The sequence below is a fragment of the Prunus mume genome, linkage group LG6 (genome assembly GCF_029339155.1).
Source record: "Prunus mume cultivar Tortuosa linkage group LG6, ASM2933915v1, whole genome shotgun sequence".
Taxonomy (NCBI): domain Eukaryota; kingdom Viridiplantae; phylum Streptophyta; class Magnoliopsida; order Rosales; family Rosaceae; genus Prunus; species Prunus mume.
The window spans coordinates 21824705-21846823 of record NC_142703.1 but is presented as its reverse complement, the minus strand read 5'-3'; the positions used below and the strand labels follow the sequence as shown (position 1 = coordinate 21846823).

The 22119-nt window shown below is 35.7% G+C and overlaps 2 protein-coding genes across 4 annotated transcripts; one reads left to right on the top strand and one right to left on the bottom strand.

Annotated features, from left to right (window-relative positions):
• The first annotated feature begins 1021 nt into the window (after positions 1 to 1021).
• MCM9 (minichromosome maintenance 9) lies at positions 1022 to 13041 on the top strand. 3 transcript variants are annotated; one of them, XM_008239067.3, is made up of 20 exons: positions 1022 to 1249; positions 1404 to 1506; positions 1614 to 1713; positions 1817 to 1955; positions 2436 to 2502; positions 2971 to 3145; positions 4624 to 4723; positions 5153 to 5250; positions 5453 to 5518; positions 5734 to 5826; positions 6661 to 6777; positions 7793 to 7865; positions 8374 to 8440; positions 9406 to 9487; positions 9729 to 9850; positions 9952 to 10019; positions 11649 to 11758; positions 11841 to 11888; positions 11973 to 12125; positions 12736 to 13041. In XM_008239067.3, exons 1-20 carry the CDS (start codon positions 1113 to 1115, stop codon positions 12810 to 12812), a joined length of 1995 nt encoding a protein of 664 aa, XP_008237289.2. In that variant the 5' UTR covers positions 1022 to 1112; the 3' UTR covers positions 12813 to 13041. The 3 variants fall into 3 exon arrangements, with proteins under 3 accessions (XP_008237289.2, XP_088910861.1, XP_088910862.1); XM_089054735.1 differs by having other exon boundaries at positions 5731 to 5826; XM_089054736.1 differs by lacking the exon at positions 5453 to 5518.
• Positions 13042 to 16800: 3759 nt separating this feature from the next.
• On the bottom strand, positions 16801 to 21384 carry LOC103336031 (dicarboxylate transporter 2.1, chloroplastic-like). Its single transcript, XM_008239068.2, has 4 exons — positions 20358 to 21384; positions 19189 to 19502; positions 17518 to 17966; positions 16801 to 17220 (listed from the first exon to the last, which is right to left on the bottom strand). The coding sequence occupies exons 1-4, from the start codon at positions 21168 to 21170 to the stop codon at positions 17105 to 17107; spliced, it is 1692 nt and encodes a 563-aa protein (XP_008237290.2). The 5' UTR covers positions 21171 to 21384; the 3' UTR covers positions 16801 to 17104.
• Positions 21385 to 22119: the final 735 nt, after the last annotated feature.

Genomic DNA, 22119 nt, shown 5'->3' with positions numbered 1-22119 from the left:
GGCTGATGCAAATTGTAATTACCAATTTGGTTTGGTTTTGACCATGAACAAATCAACATGTTTAAAAACCGAATGGAAATGTATGATTTGGTTTAGTTTGGTTTTGAACTTTTATAGACTGACCTAAACCGAATAAGACCATCTACTTATATATATATATATATTTTGTTTTATATGTCTAGTATTCTAATTAGACTAGCTTCTCCGCACGTGTTTTCGCGACTGTGAGATGTTTAAAAAAAATAAAAAATAAAAAATTTATTTTAGAATTAAAAAAATAATGAATAGTTGTGTTCCATAAAAATAACTTATTATCTAATTTTGTTTTAATATGAAAAAAGTGAATTTACGATATTATCCTAATTTAATTATTAATTTCAATTCTTAATGTTTGCATTAACTAAGGGCATTTTTTGGTATTTTGAATATTTCACCATTCCGTGCCTTTTACTTTATATATATAGATAACTCCAAAAGTCCATCAAACTTCAAATTAACACTCCTATATTGGTATTATCTATATATATAAAGAAAAAGGCAAAGAATGATGAAACATTCAAAATACTAGAAAATGCCCTTAGTTAATTCAAACATAAAGAATTGAAATTATTAATTAAATGAGGATAATAATGTGGTAAATTCAAACTTTTTTATATTAAAAAAATTAAAATTAAAAGAAAAATCAGATAATAAATTCTATTTTTATGGAACACAACTACCCATTATTTTATTTTAATTATAAAATAAATTTAATTTTTTTTTTAAAAAAAGCCTATTATAAGTGCAAAAGCGCGTACGAAAAGGCTAGTTAATAATAAGTGAGCTTTAGTTCGGCCGCAAATTTAGAGTGAAATCAATCTAATTCGGACGTGATTGTTTTTTCTTGCACCAGTCATTATTATTATTTTTTGTTTTAAGGATGTTTCTGGTATATTGATTTTTAGTGGATAATCAATACACTCAAAGAAAAATAAAATTTTGAATATCAAAACGACATATCTACATAAAGAGAAACTCTGTGTCCAAATAGAACCGAAGCTTTTAGCTGTAGTGAATGAAAAAAGGAAGACCAACCTTCCCGCTCATTCCCAATTTCCCCTTCTTCACCTCGCATGGACTCGGCGGCAAAGGATGAGCAACCTGCTCACGTCAAACACTTGGCGGCATTTCTCATCCGCCACCACTCTGACCAGCTTCACTCCATCGCTCTTTCCCAAGACCCGAAGCTTCATTTCCCTCTCTACGTCAAGTACATCAAACCCTCATCAAAACCCATTTTACTTTTTTTTCTTTTCTTTTTCAATGGTTTGCATCTTTCACTCTCTGACTCTTTAAGCTATCTTTCTCTATCTCTCACTTTGTGTGTGTGTGTGTGTGTGTGTGTGTGTGTGTGTGTATCTTAGTTTTGCAGAGCTTATGGATGACGATCCTCCGCTTTCACACCTCGTCTTCTCTCAACCCACCGAGTACTTGCGGTTTTTCGACGAGGCGGCTGTTTGGGCTCATGTATGTACGCAAATTGTGTGTTTAATTACAAGTGTAGTCTTAATTTGTTGAACTGAACTTGTTGAAATGATGAATTTTGATTTGGGTATGTGTGGTATTCTGTGTAGAAAGTCATATTGGGGGATTTGAATGGTTCCAATAAAGGGATAAAGAAGGAATTCATTCATGTTCGTATCAATATCAACGGTTCACCACTTGAATGCCCTGGTTTGCTTCTGTTTAAGCTCTTAAAAATTATTTGGAGCCATTTCTTTCAACTCGGTTTTCTTAATTTTGTTATAAACTGTTGGTTGGTGTGTGTGTTATGTAGAGACTTTTCCGAGCATTGGGCGTGTGAGAGTCAAGCATCGTGGGATTCTGCTCACTCTCAAAGGGACAGTAATTCGATCTGGAGCAATCAAGATGTATGAAGGAGAGAGGAAGTATATGTGTCAGAAATGCAAGCACGAGTGAGCTTTTTCTCTCTCTCCACAACTATTACACACATACTGTGTTTGTGGAAAGAAAAAACATCTGGATATATTAAAAATTCTTGTGCTTAAAGAAATATAATGTTCATAAATTTGGTTCATTTCACTTCTAAATCTTGACTAGCTATGTTAGCATCCTTGCTGCTCATATGTTTTGAAAGCATGAATAACCTAGCTCAGTGCTACTGTAATGTAATTTACCAATTACAGTAAAACTGTCTATAAAAGTAAATTCTGCATCTGATTAGCAGTTTTTCTTGGAATAATTTCAGAATGAAAGATAGGTACTAAATATGATATTCTTTTACTATTTCATATGGTATGTTGAATCTTTTTCTTTGAGAACAAATTTTTAGATTACTGGAATTATAGATGTAGCACATATGCAGATATTATTCCAGTATATATTGGAATAAACTCCACTTTGCGTTGAGTTAAGTTAACTTTGTTTATCTGCAGATTCCTGGTTTATCCTGAGCTGGAATCGAGAAACTCTATTAAACTGCCATCATATTGCCCCTCTCAGGTTATTTACTTCAGCTCAGAACTAAGAATATTATTTGCTATTCATTGTTTGGAAAGTCCGAAGGCAACATTTAGATTAGCATTAGCAACTATCAGAAGAGGTCATGTGGGTACATGTAAAACATTAAAAAGTCTTTTGATTTTTTAAAGTAGGAACATAGTCATCTAGATCTTTGATTTTGGTTTTTTAGACTTCTTGTAGTTTGCAATTATTCTTGGGCTTTAGCTTAAGTGGTACATGATGGGTTTGATTGGGGTCAGTCGTTGGTTTCAATCATGCTAAGAATGAAGAGAGAATAACAATTTAATTTTGAATATTGACACTCTGTGTGGATTCAGATGTTTAATAGGAAACCTAGTGTTTTATTTTACTTATTGTTTGCATTTCTTACTAGCCACATCTCTTCCGAATTCTGATATAATTATGCTTTTGGAGTTTTGGCATCTGATCTGATTTTCCCAATGACAGAGGTCTAAACCCTGTGAAGGCACAAAGTTCGGGCATTTAGAAGGTTCTATTACATGCCATGATTATCAGGAAATTAAAATCCAGGAGAGTACACATGTACTGGGTGTTGGGGCAATTCCTCGCTCAATTCCTGTCATTCTAAAGGACGATCTTGTTGATATTGTTAAAGCTGGAGGTACTACATTCTAGGATCTCTGCTTTCTTTTCTTCTTTTCTTTTTGTTTTTAATAGTTTACCTCCTGATATTACTATTCCAAAGTGAAACTTAATTTCAATTTGAAAATTATCCCAGTTTTATTAATTGGAAATAAGTACTTATACATTTTTGTCAAAACATACTTTTAGTCCCTGTAATTTGCTTAGGAATTTTCAATTTCAACCCCGTATAATGCACAATCATACCCTTGTAATTTGAATTTGGTTGCAATAAAGCCCAAATCTCAAAAAGTGATCACTTTTTCATGTTTTTAAAGGGATTGGAGAGGGAATTTGACATTTTAAGTGCAACAATAACCACCTGACGGTACAAAAAGTTCAAAATCCTTTGCCCGATCCCTTAAAATACACATGACAAACTGGTACTCTTTTGGGCTTGATTGCAGCCTATTGAAACTACAAGGGCGTTATTGTCCATTTTTAAACTACAGGGTCGAAACCGAAAATGCTAGCAAACTACAGGGACCCAAAGTGTATTTTGGCCAACATTTTTGGATAATACAAGAATGTGCTTGTTTTCAAGTTTCTTTCAGTGTAAACCATTTAAGATTACCATATATTGTTTTGCCTTTTAAAATATTAAAACAAAGCTCAATTATGGTTTACTTAAAGATGAACTTCATGGAAACTTAGCATTTTAAAAAGGTGTTGCATAAAGAAAATTCTTAACTTTGTACTAGAGAACTACAAGAATAGAGGTGTGCTATCTCGAAGATGAAGCTGTTGTATATCTGCTCTTGAGTCTCTTTATACTTATTTTGTATTTCTTCTTTCTCTGTTATTTCCTCTTGGATAAATGTTGTTTTATTTGTTTGTACCTGAAAAATCCTTGACTGTAAGATGGCTAATAACTAAGCCATTTTACAAAATCTATGAGAAAACCATAAATCTTCACACTTTTGTGGTCAAGTAATTTTCTTAAGTAATCATTTGGACTTGGGTGGCCAGATGTCAATAAAATTATTCTCTATCAATTCTCACTAATTTTATATAAAGATCATAGATATCTGTTTGCTCCAACTAGGAAACTCTGCTTGGTTGCTTAGCAACTTGAGCTCTACGAAACTGATTCAGTCAAACAAAACTATGTATAATTTCTTGAGTCCTTTTCTTTGATAATGTAATTGGTGACAGTGTCAGGATTTTGTGTAGACTTGTACAAAGATGGCATAAACTTCATCCTTAATCTTAATATCTATTGCTATTAATAATGGTGTGATTTGGACCTACTCTTTGAATATGTGGTTGTTTGTTATGTTAATTTGTGCCTGCATTTTTTCCTTATTATTATGTAGCATCTTTTCTCATTATATATATATATATATATATATACATATATATATTTGTTTATGTTATAAGATTTTTTAAAAAATTCGCCTATATTACTTGATTTTGTTGTGTAGTGGTGAATATGACTTTTATTAATTGTTAATGCAGATGATGTTATTGTTACTGGGATATTAACTGCAAAGTGGTCTCCAGACTTAAAAGATGTGCGTTGTGACCTTGATCCTATATTAATTGCTAATTATGTTAGGTAAATTTAATAGTAATTTTTTTTTTGAATTTACATCATGAATGGATTTAAGAATACCATATGGGGTTTCTTGATATCTTCTGTGTGATCTAGGTTGTATGAAGCTTAATATTGTGTTATGTACTTGTATAATTGAAATGGATATCAGTAACTTACTGAGAAAATCTTTATTACTATTTCTTCTATTGGATTACAGTCCCACCCTTCCCAAAAAGAAAGATGACACATTCACATAGCTCAAGTTTTGGACTTTTAATTTAAGTATACCTTAGCTGCCTTGGCAGCTTAACAGTGTTTCATGCCAGTGAAGATACTGTTTGATAGTGTAAGCAAGTAGAACTGGAAACACTCAATATTAGTTTTTCTTCCGGCAGATTTCACATTTTTATATTTTGTTTCTCTAAAGAAATTGTTGTGTTTGATATTTAGGAGAACTAATGAGCTGAAGTCAGAAATTGATATACCTGATGATGCTATTATGAAATTTAAGCAGTTCTGGTCCGACTTCAAAGATACCCCTTTGAAAGGTAGAAAAGTTATTGATTCACAAATATTTACGAGAGGGTATTATCATATAAATTTGTCTCTTTTCTGCCTGTAGCATTGCGGAATATTTAGGATATTAAAGTTTAGTTAATTGTTATTTCGGAGTGATATGATATTGTACTATGAGCTTGAGTATCTTTTTCCATTATAACTTCTTTTTATTTTCTTTCGAGAATTAAACAGGGCGAAACGCCATTCTACGAGGCATTTGCCCACAAATCTTTGGACTCTTTACTGTAAAGCTTGCAGGTATTTGGACATCAACATCGCATTCATGTTATTTACTAGGATTTCTAGCATTCTGAATGAACTAGTTTAGGGGTTTTGGTGGTATAACCAAGAAAATAAACTGATCTGTCTGTTTGTCTTTCCCTCCTTTTTCCTTTCTGCATTTCAGTTTCTCATTCATTTCTTTTTAATATTTCCTGTATAAAAATTAATTCACATTTATTTGTTCAAAGTAGTGGCATTAACACTTATTGGAGGTGTGCAACATGTTGATGCTTCTGGGACAAAGGTTCGAGGAGAGTCTCATTTGCTTTTGGTTGGTGATCCAGGTTATTTTTCTAATATTTATTTATCACTTTAGAGGTTTTCAGACCAGAATATTTTATTCTTAGAAAGGTTTAAGTCAACTAAAACTAAATGCCATGGTTCATTTTAATCACACTGTCACTTGCATTTAGCCATTTTCGTAATACAGATTTTGATTTCATACTGTATCATGTGTGTACGTTGAGGCTGTATACAGAGGGTAGCTTCTATGAGGCCGGATGTACTTCAAACCTATGGTTGAAATTTTAGTAACTATTTGGTTTAGACAAGTGAAAGATCTGAGATTGCTATAACTGCCCTGTTGGAGTGGAGATAGAGAAAAATAGGGAAGAGGAGAGAGAATGCAAAGGGGATATCATGGCACCAGGCCTTTCAACAACACTTAATATTATCATTCATCCCGAAACCTTGTTTTACAATTGATAGCCTTATTTATGGGCTTCAAATTGAACAACTGAAGACTTCTATTAATACTAAAAGACTCGTTAATTATAATACAAAAGACTCATCAAAATACTAAAAAACTCAACACTTAATGCTAAAAGTTTCATTCAATGACAGGAATCTTAGAAAAAAAATTAGAAGACATTGAGACCAAACACTTTAATTGACTATATTTTAGACCCAAAATTCGGCTTAATCTCTCATGATTGCTTGCTTCAATAGCTATCAGCCATAATACACACACAACTGCACATGCACGCATGTCAGAGCACACACTTGCACAAATATCCCACCGAAGTCCTGTAGATGTGTTATTGGATCTTGACCAACCTTTGGACTGTGAATTATAGTCATGGACTCTATAGGTAACCGTTGGCAGCTAAAACTCTCAGGTACTGGAAAATCTCAATTTTTGAAGTTTGCTGCAAAGTTGAGCAACCGATCTGTTATTACAACTGGATTAGGAAGCACAAGTGCTGGATTAACTGTCACTGCAGTCAAGGATGGCGGTAAGTTTTCATATCTCCAGCTGAATCCTTAAGTTGTTTCTTCTAAAGTAAATAAATAAATAGCAATTAAAGAATGCTGAATCATTAAGTTGGCAATGGTTCCATTTAGTATGTCCTTCCATTGCTTTTTCCTCTCTATTTTCATTTATTGACATTATGTATGTATGCAAGTGTTTTTCATCCTTCTATGTGACATGTTTGGAAATTAGTAGGATAGAAAGCATCAATGCAAGATATGGCTGAGAGATATATTCATTGAGAAGAGTGTTGGTTGTGTAGTGTGTATGCTTCTACTGACTAGTTGCGCTTGTCTATAGTTGAACTTCCCCTTGTTCATGCCTATATAAGTATATAAGATCGTTTTTCCTTTTTTTTTTTGGGTAAAATTCATATGGGACAACATCGATCAAAGATATAGTGAACAAACAAAAATATGACTATTTCTTATTTAGCAAAGAATTACTCATTAAAAAGTTACTGTAATATATTATTTTGCTTTAAAACTCTGTGTAAAGCATCAAACTACAATAAAGAGTGATTTAATATATGAAGACACAAAAGAACATTGTTAAAGAACTGATTTGTTTTTATGTCTGGAGAATTAGCCAAACATGAAGAAAGAGTGGTTTATATTAACTTGGAAGGCATATGTGACCCTAGTTACATGTTCCATGTCAACCTAAATAGAAGAATAATGAAATACTAAAATTCTCTGATTTTTTTAAATATTTTTAATTTTGATAAAAATCTCCAAAGGTTGATTTCATGCACAAAAATTTTCAGTTTAAAGTTTTCCACATAAATCAGATTTAGTTTGTAATCTAGATCTCTTCTAAGCATGACTTTCTATTTTTTTTTTCAAAAGAAGAAACAAAAATATTCTAAATTTCTAAGCTTGGCCATGAACTTACATCATTTAATTGAAAAGCATTTTATGACCTCTATGCACTGTTTTGCTCTATCTTCCGGTACAATATTAGAGTAAATGGATTAACTATGTTTATGGAATATCTAGGCGAATGGATGTTGGAAGCTGGAGCCCTTGTTTTGGCAGATGGTGGGCTTTGTTGCATAGACGAATTTGATAGGCAAGTCCTTTGATGGCTTTTTGGAACATTTATTTCTATCCTTTTTCATCATGCATTCAAATTGGTAACACATGATTTATATGTTTTGAAGTTATGACCTTACCATGCCCTGATTCTTTTTGTCATTAATAATTCATTGTCAATAATATTATCTCTATAGTTATGCTTGTGAAAAATAACTTAGAGAAGCAACTCCGTCATTCTTGATGGAGAAAAAAGAAAATTTCAAATCTTAGATGCCTAGTTGCTTCTACTGGATTGCCCTGGATGATAATTAAGTGGGAATGGACATATGCATTTGCACTAAGCTCTATTAGACTCAGGATATATATATATATATTAAACAAAGAAAGGAAATTGTAACTTCTATTCTCAAGTATTTTTAGTTTTGGAAATTCTGACAAAGTCTCAGACATTTGCATAATATAAACTTGAACTTTAGTGTTTGACCTTGAAGTTGTTTCCTTGCTTCTTGCCATATAATATCAAGTTAATTCTGCTTTGTCAGCATGCGAGAACATGATAGGGCAACCATACATGAAGCAATGGAACAGCAGACCATAAGTGTTGCCAAGGTAACATCTTTTGCTTATGTTTTATGTTAGTTTAGGAAAAATATGCTGCCCTCATGGGAAATTCTACTCTATGTGTAAGGTGGGTTAGTGTGTCAAATAGGTCAAAATCTGGCCATACGAAATAGTGTTCTCCGCAGACTTTTTGCTAAGATAAGCAATGCAGACACACACACACACACACACACACACACACACACACACACACACACACTTGGGCTAACCATAAGGTTACTCTCAAACCATCAGGTTACCTAAACCAAAGGTCTAGGTAAGCTGGCCTCAGTAGACCTAGAGCATTGGATGGTCTTCACTCTTAATGCAGACTTGATTCAGCATAAGGGTGGCCTTGGGTTGCTACAAGTTTGGAAACCATGTGGGGCAATGAAGTAGAAATTTTGCTTACTCTCACTCAGGCTATCACTCAGCTTGTTTCTTATTGTCTTTGTTCTGGTCTTTTTCAGTGTTGCTCTTGAATCTTCTGTGTTTTTCTAAATATTAAAAAGCAGAATCAGCTGCAAGTCCTACAAACAACATGCACATTAATACAGATGATTTTATGTTTCTTTGATGCATTACTCTTCAGTGGAAGCTTTTTTCCTTTATTCTATCAGTGCATGCTATATTTCTGAGAAATAATACAGTAAAAGAGGATAAGGAAAGTTAGGATTCAATGAATTTCAAATTGCTATAATAGATGCTATTATGCACTACAGATATTGGATTGCCCGTGCTGTTTCCATGTACTTTATTTATCTATAACATGCTTCAATTTCTATCCATGTGTATAGAACTATTTTCTTACCCCTCGCGCTTCTAGACAACAGGTATAAATTTTCTGTTTGTTTGAAATCCTGTATAGAAGTCTGCAGCCTATACTATTATTGATTGTTTAAAAAAAAAGTTCTATTCTATGTTTACTCAGAGCTGACTATTCCTCTCTCTCTCTCTGTATCTCTCTTTGCTAGGCAGGTCTTGTGACAACTCTCAGTACTAAAACAATTGTTTTTGGTGCAACCAATCCCAAGGGACAGTATGATCCTGATCAATGTATTACTTACATTCAGAAGATATTGTTAGTTGGATTTATTTGTCTAGATTATGGTTTTCTGATTATGCACATCTGTCATTTGTGGAAGACTATAAACTTTCTATTTCTTGAATTACTTGGAATATCCAACGGAGATCATTATTGCTATTCTTAAATTTTAGCCTGTAAAAAACACATTTCTTCTAAAATAGTAGTCGCTCAGCTTATCCTAAACTTTATTCTCTTATTTTCATCTTGTAGCTCTGTCTGTCAATACGGCACTCTCTGGTCCCTTATTGAGCAGATTTGATATAGTCCTTGTACTCTTGGATACAAAGAATCCTGAGTGGGATGGGGTCGTGTCATCTCACATTCTTTCTGAGGTAATCTGCTCTTAAGATCGTGTAAGTGTCACCCTGTTGTCTTGCAGCCATTTGGATGAATCTAATCATGATATTTTCTCCTTTTTACTAAACCACTTCAGGGAGAACCAGACAAAGGCAAGCAGGATGAAGATTTAGCAAACATCTGGCCATTTCCTATGCTCCGCAGGTAAAATGTTTTCTTTAGTTGAAGAGAGCTTAAATTCAAACCCTGATTTTCTATTTTCCAAAAAGTTGTCTATGTATAAATTATTTTTTCTGGTTAAGCCCAAGTGGTGACGGAAGGTGGGAAATGGGTTAAGATCAGGCTAGGTCAAGGGTGAAATCCCTTCCATTGTTTTCGTTAAAAAAAAAAAAAAATATATATCCCTTCTATTGTAACAACAAATATTATTTTTGTGCTTTCTCATGTTTGTTATTTTCAATAAGTAAAAATTAGAAACATCAACAAGGGGTTAGATGAGTTGTCAGGCTTGTGGTTTACCTCCCATGTGTTATGGGGTTCTATATCTCATGGTACCTAGCCAGCTATTTGCTAGAGTTTCATAGTTCCCAAAGATTGTTAGGTTTGAAGGGGGACCAGTTTTGAATCTGAGTCTGCCAAGCAGATTTGGGGGATTTCTGGGTAGTAAAAAAGAGAAAAAAGAGAAACAAAGAACAAGTAGAAACTTCTCAGAATGTACACTAACATATTGAATGATAAAGAGATAAATCCATGTTTGTAGAAGCATAGATGATGCCAATTTTCAGAAAACTTGGCTGACAACTTACATATTGCTCCTGGCAATTGTTAGGTACTGGTTAGTGTACTAGTACTACTATCTGCCTACAAAAGCAGTTGATTAGGTAAAAGCTTGTGATTTTTGTCTTTTCTATGCTAGTTTTTCCTTTGAGGAGGTGAAGAAGCAGACTTTTGCATCACCTGTTTATAATGGAGAGTATCCCGCCTAAAAACTATTAGCGATCATTATGTATTGTAAAGATGATTATCTTATTTATGTGTCAATACCTGTATAAATGTGGCCAGCTGTAATATAATAAAAGGGACTCAAGTATTATGCTTTGCAACATATAGGGTATTGTTAAAACTTTCCTAAAAGAAAAATACATTTAAAATAGTATGCATAGCATCTTTGGATGACCCTTAGTTACTCTACGAATACACACATGCTTGCACGTGTAAATATTATTGCGCATATGGCAAAGGGTGCACTTTTTATGGGATCAAATGCTCTTCTCTTATGGTTCAGGGATGGGCTACAAAATAGGACGTACCTTCCCTCCTACTTTGTTATTTTGTACTGCTCTTTTGTCAGTTCTGTCATCTATTCAACCCAATTTGGTCGATATTTGGTGCAATTTCTATCTATACTTGACTGTGTGCTCTGATGATAAAACAAACATAAAATTTAAGAAATGGAGAATCAACTGAGTCATGTACTACCTTATATGGCTTTCATATATATAAAGTCAATGAATAATTCCTAAAAATTCGCCCTAGAAATAATCCAAATTAGCTCAAACAAATGAACTAAATCAGCTAAACCAATCTGGCAATTGAACTCAATCATCCCACACCATAAGGCTTTTCATATCCTGCATCAACATCTTTCGAAATCATTAAAATATCTGAACTATCTACGTCTGAAAGCATGAACTCCTTAAGGTACTATAGTCAACAACCAAAATCCCCTTAATGGAGGTGTTCTCTTCTGTTTCACTGATATGTTTCAAGTAAATTTTGTGTCCGACCCCTTGCATCAAATTCTATGTTCCTTTTTTTGAACAAATCTTGCAGATATATTCACTTTGTAAAAGGGTACTTCAGACCAGTCCTTACAAGGGAAGCTGAAATAGTCATCTCTAGCTATTATCAACTCCAAAGAAGATCTGCAACTGGCAATGCAGGTTCCACCTTAAACAAGTTCCCTTTGTTAAATCTGTCTGTACTTGTTCTATCCAATTAGTTTCGCAATCTTTTGTGACTCAGCGAGGACAACTGTGCGCATGCTTGAAAGCTTGATACGCCTAGCTCAAGGTACATTAATTTCTTTGTGGATCAAATATCTTAACTCAATCTCCCGTTTCACTCCCTAAGATGTTGAATGGGCCTATATTGCAGCACATGCAAGACTGATGTTCAGAAATGAGGTCACTCGTTTGGATGCGATTACAGCCATTTTATGCATTGAATCATCCATGACTACCTCGGCCATCGTAGACAGTGTTGGAAATGCTCTGCATTCGAATTTCACCGAGAACCCTGATCTGGAATGTATCCTTGCCAGCTATTTGGGCATGCATTTTTCTTTTGTTCTGTCCTTGCATATTCATTTTGTATGTGCATGCTAAAATGTTGAGAAGCAGATAAATAATTTTGACATGCCCTAAAAACTGAACTGAATAGAGTGTTGTGGAGAGGACTTTCACTTGACCAATTATTCCTATCTGTCTAGTGTGGTCAGGCAACAGAGTTGGTGTTTGTTTCCTCCGGTTTAAGGCCAATTTTGTGGACCCTTATTGGTTCTTAGCCGTGCTATTAAAGTCAAGTGTGGGGAAGCTATATTGGTTGCCGCTTTGGTGTATAGAGCAATTAAAACAGCTAAAATTTGGAAAGGTAAAGGCGAATATGGGTGTGGTTGGAGGTTGTGTAGCTAATTTTTTTGCTTTTCGAGTTGTGTTAAAAATATATGGGGGGAGAGTGAGAGCTTAGATTCTTTATATGCCTTTTGCAGTAAAATCATATTGTTGGATTTATGTGCTAGTAGAGGCCTTTTCAGAAAAATAAGAACTGAAATCTTTAATTAATTAATTTGTATATTTTAGAGTCTTAGCGTGCAGTTATCCAAAGATTGCTATTGATCCCTTGACTATACATCTGATAGATGCCACACAAGAAAGACTGATCCTTGAAAAGCTAAGATCATTTGATGATTTCCCTGATGCAAATAGCAGGCGATAAGCTTGGCAGGTGCGATGCTTCGAAAGCCTTTTGTACAGATGACAAACTTAACATCTTGTATTCTTTTCTATGGAATTAATTATGTACTTTTTAGAGTTTTCATACTGGTTGATTTTGCTGTATTAATTCATGCTGAAGTACATTGAATGGTCAGTAAATTATGAACGTTCATTCATTGATAAGTATTAGTAGATTATGAATGTACAATCTGAATTAAACTATTAGTTCATTTTTCATGTACATTTCGAATGAAAACCCTGAATGTACATTATTTAATGGATGTGCAGACTGTAGAGTAGAACTTTAGGTCCTTTAATAAGACCCTTACAGCTTGAGGAAACAGTAAAATTTCCAATCCTTATAATCACAGTTTATATTTTATAGAAGTTTTTGCAACTTCTTTCTATTCTCTCGAATATTCAATGTCCTAGAGAAGATATATCTTTAAGAATCCAGGTTTTTATTATTTTAGTGTTTCCATGACATTTCTATTGACAAAGAGTTTATGCTGCAAACTCAGAAGCTCCTGACCTGCTTCCTCTGATATATTTGGATTGGCTGCGCCATATAAATGAATAATAATTCATTTGTTATTTGTTGATTTCCTCGGCGAATCTAATATTTGAAAATGGTTGCGTTCCAATAATCCATTATATACATGTGATGATGCAGAGAATATGAATATGTGAGACATAAGTTGCAAACCCTCATTCACGTTGTGCCAGATGAACATTTTCATGCTATATAACAATTTGCACCATGTTTTATTTTTGAAAGGATTTTGCTAAAGTGAGTTACCCACGCGCATGCCTGATTCTTTTATGGTTAATGAGATTCGGGTATCACATGCATCAACAGTTAGAAATTACCAACAGGCGCTTGGACGACTGACAGAAGTGCAACTCGTTAATAGTGAAGAAATGAGTCTAATTTTGAGAAATCATAGACTACCGGATTCCTCAAATTCCTCAAAAAATTGAAAATAAAAGAAAAGAAAAGAAACTAGCAGTTTTAACGACAAAGACTAAAGTTAACAAAGTTATAACTTTTGGGTGGGGGCCTAGCCCCAATGGCAAGTTTACTATTATAAGTGCTTACTATGTCCAATTGCAAGATGGGATTATCCACCTTAAAGCAGATCTCCTGAAGAAAATGTGGAGGATCACTATGCCTCCTAAGGTAAAGCTTTTTTCCTAGTTATGTATCAGAAACAGACTCCAAGTGAGAAATCATTTGCACAGATTTCTTCCTCATGTTAACCTTGAGTGTCCTTTGTGCAAAAATCAAAGTGAAAACTATCAATCATCTATTTTTCAAGTGCCCTTTTGCTATAAGCATCTAGAGATGTACCTCACCCCTCTCAATATCTATCCCGCAGGATTTTAATGGTGTTTCTTGGTTATCCACCCTCTCTAGTAATGATGGCCCGGACGCTCTTATTAAAGCCTCACTGATTTGCTGGCAAATTTGGGACCCTCGTAACAAATGTGTTTTCCAAACGTTTCCCCACATCCTGCGAGAGTCCTACATGTTGCTGGTCAAATTGGTATGGACTATTGGAAACTTAATTTCAAGTCTTCCTCTAGTGTGCAGCATCTGAAGAACATTAAATGGTAGCCGCCTCCCATGGATTGGGTCAAAATTAACTTTGATGGTTCTGTTCGCAATAATAAGGTTGCTACAGGTTTTATTATTCGGGATTGGAATGGCCATGTGTTACTTGCTAGTGCCAAAAATGCTAGTCCAGCTTCTATAAGAGTTGCGGAGTGTCTTGCTTTGCGTGATACCATTGCCCATGCAATTCATAATGGGTGGTGCAAGATTTGTGTGGAATGAGACTCTAAATTGGTTATTGATTGCATCAACAAGAAGGTCTCTATTCCTTGGAGTATTTTATTGTTAGTTCAAGTGAAGAAGTTTTGTTTATTCATGTCCTTTGAGAAGCCAATTTTACGGCAGATGCTGTCGCTGACTTCCCTTGTCTGGGAGCATGGTCTGCCGCTAAACTGTTCTTTTCCTTTATATTTTGATTTATTTAGGCATGTGTGCCCCCTGATTTCCTTTTGTGGATTGTTCTTATTTCCCCATAAAAAAAATAAACAAAACTTTAGTTGGGTCGGATTTATGCACATTACAATAATCAGGTACCAAATTGATGCAAATGAAAGTTCGTGTACAATCATGTTTGGACCTTGTTTCTGTATGATTGACTGAGCTTGAGAATTATGGAAATTTCGATAATTGTATATTTGTTTTTGGTCAATCGAACAGATTGCGGAAGTGAGGAATTTGCTGCTACATGTGAATGTGCGTTGTGTTTGTGCCAAAGTGCAGGTATTTGGGTATGACTGGAATCAAAAGCATTGCTACTTTCCACTGTTGGAACAAGGGCTTCTGCAGTGCTTATCAGCCATAGTAACGAGAAATTCTTTGGGCTGGTAGGTGGACCATGTCACCGGTTTGGCCACAGACAAGCAAGGGTCACTCTCTACATTGGGGTAGGACCAGTTTGGGGCTGTGTGGAACACGAATCCAGGGGTCCCTTGTTTGCGTTGTGGTTGTACGGTTGATATCTCAATCCACCGGACCAAAGAATTTCTCCGTAGTAAGGCCATCTCCAACCATAGGGTGCCAAACTCAATATTTGGGAATTTAACCCAAAAAGCTATCCAACCAGTGTATAGCAAGAGTCTAAAATTTTGCCTAGCTATGTTCCGGACTGGAATTTAGTGGAGCCGACACCCAAGTCAATTGCAGCCCACAAAGGAAAGGACGAAGCAAGCAAGGGCTGACGGCCACTTTCGCATAAGGGGAGCGAACCGTGTCGCGTGTTGGGCATTTAGCCATTGCCATCAAAACAATGTGCATGTTTTGAATTTTTTACCCAACAGCTAGTAGATCACTAGCTTAGATTAAAATTTGGCAATTTCATCAGATTGAAGGAGATTGTGTGAAGGGGAATGAGATTGAAGGAGATTGTGTGTTTGGTTGGATAGAGCAACTCTTCTTAAATAGACAAGGGGATGGAGGTTGGAAAGGATGATGAGAGGAAATCATGATAAGATATAAAGAGATAATGTGTAGGGTAAACAAAGATTCTTACTCAGAAAATAATGAGAAGATGACAAGATAACGAGGGAATCCATTAAAGTGATATAAAGAGAGATAGACAAGGGTTTAGAACATGATTGAAATAAGACAATAGGAGATGGGCAACTAAGGAGGAATAGTTGATCTGGTTGCCATTATGTTCTCCCTTACTGCATCCAAAAATAATCTTACAATTTTACAATTCCTACTCATGTGCTAATTCCATATGGTTAGCAAACAATTTAATTGGAATTTTCCCGTACCAATTCCTTATTCCCCCATTCTTCAATTCCTTACTTCCTTCATTTCTGGTAAGTAAATACGTCATCATCGTAGTTGTTATTTCAAAGGCTGATCTAATAGTAGCAAACTACATTTTGGATATGCACTTTTCAAGAGCGTTGTTACTACTTGTTTGCAGTGGGATACATTCAACGGGGACAAGAAATCGATATCCCTAAGGCTAATTCATAATTACTGCTTGTTGCTCCTCTTGGAATTGAAAATGCCAAAACTAATGACCGAGGTGCCATTACTTCAGGTTTTGCTTAAACGTTCTACTAGCAATAGCGTTACTTTCATATTTTGCATAGTCGATAACATTTGGTGCATCTTGGGATCTAATCATACTACATGGACAGCGAGCTACATCCAATTCCAACAATGTTTGTTCGTGGCAAATAAGGACATCCAATTCCAATAACGTGGGTACCGGCAACCATCTTCAAATATTCCTATTCCTTTCCTATTTTCCATTATTCCAGTTAAATCGATTGAGAATTAAGTATAGTATGCCCAGCCCTAATCAAACCATCAGTTCGGTATAGTCGACACACAAATTTTTCTGATCGAATGCTCACCCCTAGATTCGAAACAAGACTATAGGGTATAAACATGATGCTTGGAATAAACCATAATAATTAATTCAAAAGAGAGAACTCTTTGCTTCATATACAGGAGAGGTCCTATGGCTACACAATAATTCAAACTGTGGCCGGACCTATGGTTTATAGGTTTCCGGCAAAACAATTATTCACCTCTCAATGTTTGTCATTACACTTATGCAAAAGTAAAGTGGAGCTATAAATTAAAATAAACTAATCACTTTGAAATCTTGTATGTGATCAAATGATGGTCTCAATTCCTGCCCTCAAAATAATACGCAGGGAATACCAATAATCATCTTGCATGGAAAATGAAAATCAGTAGAGGCCCAAAAATTTCCACCAGAACGATCCTACTACTGCCCAGATGACAGCATTAATAATGGCCATCACGAAGCCCAATTTGAATACATCAGGAAGATCAACATAACCAGCTGTTGGAAGGAAGAAACAAAATCTTATCAGTCGTCACCGAGAACATATTCTACTAAAGACAATTCAATGTTTTTCATGCTTGACCATAGAGTGCTTAGAGAGAGAGAGAGAGAGAGAGAGAGAGAGAGAGTGAGTGAGAGAGAGAGGGAAAATAAAATTTTCCAATAATTGTTTTTTTTTCAAAGGGGATTCAATGAAGCAACTGTTATTGGAGAACAGATGAACATTACAAAAATGCAATTGATTACAAAAAAAAAATTCTGAAGTTAAGCAAATGAGGTCAGAAGGGAGCATACCTCCGTAGTATACAGCAGCCTGACCGCTGCTATAATGCGTTAAAGCCCCAAAAAGATTTGTATTATAAGCTAAAGCCAATGCTGCCAACACGCCAGGTACCCCAGCTGCCAAGTGCATGGCAAGAAATGCAGAGTATAAAGCACCCACATGACCAGTTTGACTTGCAAACAGGTAGTGGATGGAGAAGTAAGCTGCCTGAAGAACACAAAATGCAGCTGGCCAGCTCAAAGAGTAAGACTGGAGGGTATTGGCTACACTATTAGACATCCAATTTACGATACCAAGGTTTGTCAATTGGCCAGCCATACCCACTAGAACAGAAAACCAAGCCAATGTATCCCATGCTGATTTTTCACTTAAGCAGTCATCCCAATCAAGGACTCCTAACAAAAGGAGTATAGATAAGCCAATCATTGCAGTTACAACACTTGCTATACCAAGAGCATCTCTGCAAGAGAACCAAAAAAAGAGTTGGTGAATCAGAAGATTCAGAATCCTAGTAGGACAAAATGCATTCTTGGGAAATCATGAACAGAAAATATCTATATCTATTATATAATGGATTTGCTATTGTCAACAATCACTATAAGAAAATCTTGCTGGGTTGAAAAATGTGCACTAAAGGAGACCTTATGAGGAAAAATTATAATCAAATAAGAATGGGTAAAACACATTTTTGGTCACTGCATTTAGACCCAAAATCACATTCGGACACTGATTTCAAATTTATCAATTTGGTCACTTTGATTTTGTTAGCAGTTTTAAGTACAGTTCAAATTCGGTAATTGATTACATAGAGCCCGAATTTTCAATTTGGCGCAAAACAATCTGTTTGTTTTCGAAAAATGTTGTTGAGGGATTGAAAGGCTCCCTTACGGGATTTCTAAAACTAATTTTAATTTTTGTGTTTATTTGATAGAATGATTGAGTCTCAAAGAATTCTGAGGATTTCAACTCCAAGTTTAAGATTTCTTCGGTTTTTGTTTGAAAGACAAATTTAAGGCTAAAGACATGGTTTTCGGTCATCCTCAAGTAAAACCCAAGAGTTTCAACAAGTTTTTGATTATCATTTGAAGCCAATTTGACAAAGAAACAAAATTTGATGTTAGGTCCAAGTTTTTTTGGCTGTAAACTCATCTTTGACAACTTATATCTTCCATTATAGTTGAAGGTTATGAAGAATCTCTACATGAATTTGAAGCTCTTGTTACAAGCTTTAATATACCTACAATATTGTTTTTTGAAATTAAATTTTTACTACTACGATTATAATACTTAAAACAAGCTCATTCTCACTGTTGAATGAGTTCATAAAATCAGATCTCTTATGAAACCACAAACGAACACAGTAAGTTCGTGGAAATAAAGGTCCAGAAAATCCAACGTGTTTAACCCCCAAAAAGAATACATAACAACAAAATTATACTTAACCCACTAAACATGACTTTGATGAATAACATCTGTTGGGAATAGAATTGAAAGTTTCCGGAAAAAGGAGCTTATATGACAAAAGAATATTATTGTAATCACTAAGTTGATGGAAGCATCCCAAGCAAAGTCTTATTCTAAGTGCAGAATATAAAGATTGCCAAAAAAAAGAATATGCAATTATGATCTACAGGACATGTAAAATTAATAATGAATAGTGCTAAGCAAGAAAAGCTACATACCCGAAGACCCACAAAGAGACAGCAAGAAGCATTGTGCCAACCATAATGAATTCATGTTTTGTGACAGGACCCATATGCTCGAGTTTCTTTGTAGCCATGGCAGGGGCATCAGGCGTGTCTTTGGTTTCTGGAGGATACAGCTTGTATAAGACTAGTGGAGTAGCTAGAAGCGAAACAATTGCTGGTAAGCTAGCAGCCTTGAACCAAGAAACCCAAGGGCTTGAAATTATCAACCCAAGTTCCTCAGCTAATTTAAGGCACAAAAGATTTTGCGCTGCAGCCGTTAAGAAAAGAGCACTAGAGTTACCCGCGGACTGTCATGCATCACACAACACAGATGCATAAGTCACATAATAATCACATGATGACACAAATAAAATATGCTAATGGATCCAAGGACAGAATATCTAAAACTTAATGCTGAATTAACGAAATAGAAAGGAAACTATAGATCTTGTAATTTAGATACAGTGGTTCTCTTATTTCAAACATGAGTGCCTGCCCTTTCTTCAAGCAGACCACATCTTCCAAACACAGTCCAGGATAACCGCAATAACCAAATGCACAGATAAGATACAGAAGTTTTAAATCCGCAGTTTGATTAGTTCAACGATCCACATTTAAATTTGCAGGAAATGAGAAAATTAGACAGAGTGTTATGGTCTTCTTTGCAATTTGGCTACAGACTACAATCTCTACCATGAAGATAACTTATATTCTCAGTGAGTATCCTTAAAAGGAACCAATCAAACTCACTGGTTTCCAACTATTGCAAAGCTTCATGACTCCTAAGATTTGGGCCAACATTACAAGATAGAGATCACATTGAAGAAGCACAGAGTAAACTGCAAAGGTATATATGGCTTACGGGGCACATTTAAACATATCATGTAAACACTTAAGGCCTACTTCTAAGGGCACAATCTACTGCATTTCCCTTAAATCTTTCATTTAGTAAACTGCAAGCATAATACTTAAACCTAAAATGTTGATAACTTGTTGACTTAGAATACCCTCAAACCATTAACTGGTCTAACCAAGTAATGAAAAAAAATGTGAATTATGTTCCATGTGAAACACCCACGAACTAGAAAACATATAAGCAGAGACAGATTCATATGATCCTTTGTGAAATATATTTAACAAAACAAGGGAGTAAAATCACAAACCTGAAATTGAGACATAATCAGATAAGAACCCAGCTTTCCTTTCGAGGGGTGATCGGGTTTACTCCCGGCAGAGAGAGACAAGGACTTAATAATAGGCAAGAAAACACCACCAGCCCTGGCCGTGGTACTCGGCATTGCCGGAGCAATAAGTGCCTCGCTTATTGTCAACCCATAAGACAAACCCAGTGTGCTTTTCCCCAACCACTTCACAAAATAAGTGGCAATTCGATCCCCCAAGCCGGTCTTCACGAACCCACGAGCGAAGAAGAAGGAAATAACAATCAACCAGATCACCTCATTGGTGAAAGCACTAAACGCCGTCGTAAAGGGCAGAGTTCCGGTGACAATGGAGGATGTGAGGCCGAGAAAGGCCCAAGCGCCGACGGGCAATGGGCTCAGAACCAGGCCGGCAATGGTGGATAGGAAAATGGCGAGCAATTGCCAGGCTTGTGGGGAGACTTCGACTGGTTTGGGGACCAAGAAGCGCACGACAAGGCCTATGGCGACGGAGATGATGAAGGGGATGGGCTTGGCGCCTAGAGGGGGCTCTGGTGGTGGTTTGAGAGTGGTTTGGGGCTGTGGAGATTGAAAGGCTTGAATTGGGAAGTGGGTTTTGTTGGGTTTTGAGGGAGAAGAGAAGGAGATGGGTTCGGAGGCAAAGAAGGCTGGTGATCGGAGGGCGGGAGATGAATTGGGGCTTTTGGAGATGAAGGGTGGGGATTTGAGAATGGGGTTTGAGCGGCGGAAGAGGGAAGCGCGAGTGGAGAGAGAGAAGGAGGAGGTGGAGAGAGAGTGGAGGGCAAAGCTCTCCATTGTTGCTCACTTGTTAGAGAGAGAATGAGAGACAGAAATGAATGAGAATTGGAATTGGGAAGTGGGGTGATGAGGGAGAGAGAGAATTTTTGGTGTATTTTTGTGGGAGGAGCGGAACTCCCAAAGACGGGAGAGAAAAAGACAGACAGACGGAGACAGAGGATGCTGGTGTGAACATGTAGGACTGAGTCTGGTGAGCGCCTGACGTGAGGAGGGAATTCAATGGTTTTATTTTTTATTTTTTTATTTTTTCTTTCCTTTTCTTTTTATTTTTATTCAGGTTTTTTTTTCCTGATATAAGAGAGTGGCTAGAATAGAAGACGTGCAATGGGTACGGGTTAGGGGTTATCTTGGCCTCTCAAAATTGTATCTATTCCCTCAAAATCTTTGTTGTTTTTAGCGGTTAGGGGTTAGAGTTCAAATTTATTTATTTTATTGTGAAATATCAATAATTATATGACTGTCCATTTGGGATCAATGGGTAAAAATCCTTAATGATGTATGTTGTGAAATTATTACAAGCGCACAATCCACATAAGTAATATAGAGATAAGTGAAATGTCGTTCCCATGAAAACAGTAATTTACTTTTAAATACTAATTATGATTAATTCATAAGTTTATTTGAATAATTGATTAATGAGAGTGATTGATTTATTAAACTAAATTAAAACAAATATGAAAAATAACAATTTAATTAACAATGGAAAATCAAGTTGATGAGCCACTAGAGCATCCGATTTTACCATAATCAATTCCACTTAATTCTTATAGCCAATTAACCTAATTATTACCCATGTTGACAGTTAGTTTCTCTTAATTCATTCGATATCCCCTTTCGGGCTCAACCAAAAGTATTCTTAATTAACAACTCATTCTCTCTTGAGCAATGGATTTAGAAAATCAAGACCCCATTAAGTTCTATGAGAACTTGCAAGAAAACTGCATGA

Coding starts and splice junctions, on each gene's coding strand:
- MCM9 (XM_089054735.1), top strand. CDS start 1,113: ATGGACTCGGCGGCAAAGGATGAGCAACCTGCTCACGTCAAACACTTG. Junction 8,441..9,405: donor AGACCATAAGTGTTGCCAAG/GTAACATCTTTT, acceptor TCTCTTTGCTAG/GCAGGTCTTGTGACAACTCT. Junction 12,126..12,735: donor CGAGAACCCTGATCTGGAAT/GTATCCTTGCCA, acceptor TACATCTGATAG/ATGCCACACAAGAAAGACTG.
- LOC103336031 (XM_008239068.2), bottom strand. CDS start 21,170: ATGGAGAGCTTTGCCCTCCACTCTCTCTCCACCTCCTCCTTCTCTCTC. Junction 19,503..20,357: donor TGATTATGTCTCAATTTCAG/GTTTGTGATTTT, acceptor GATGCATGACAG/TCCGCGGGTAACTCTAGTGC. Junction 17,221..17,517: donor GGCTGCTGTATACTACGGAG/GTATGCTCCCTT, acceptor TCCTTCCAACAG/CTGGTTATGTTGATCTTCCT.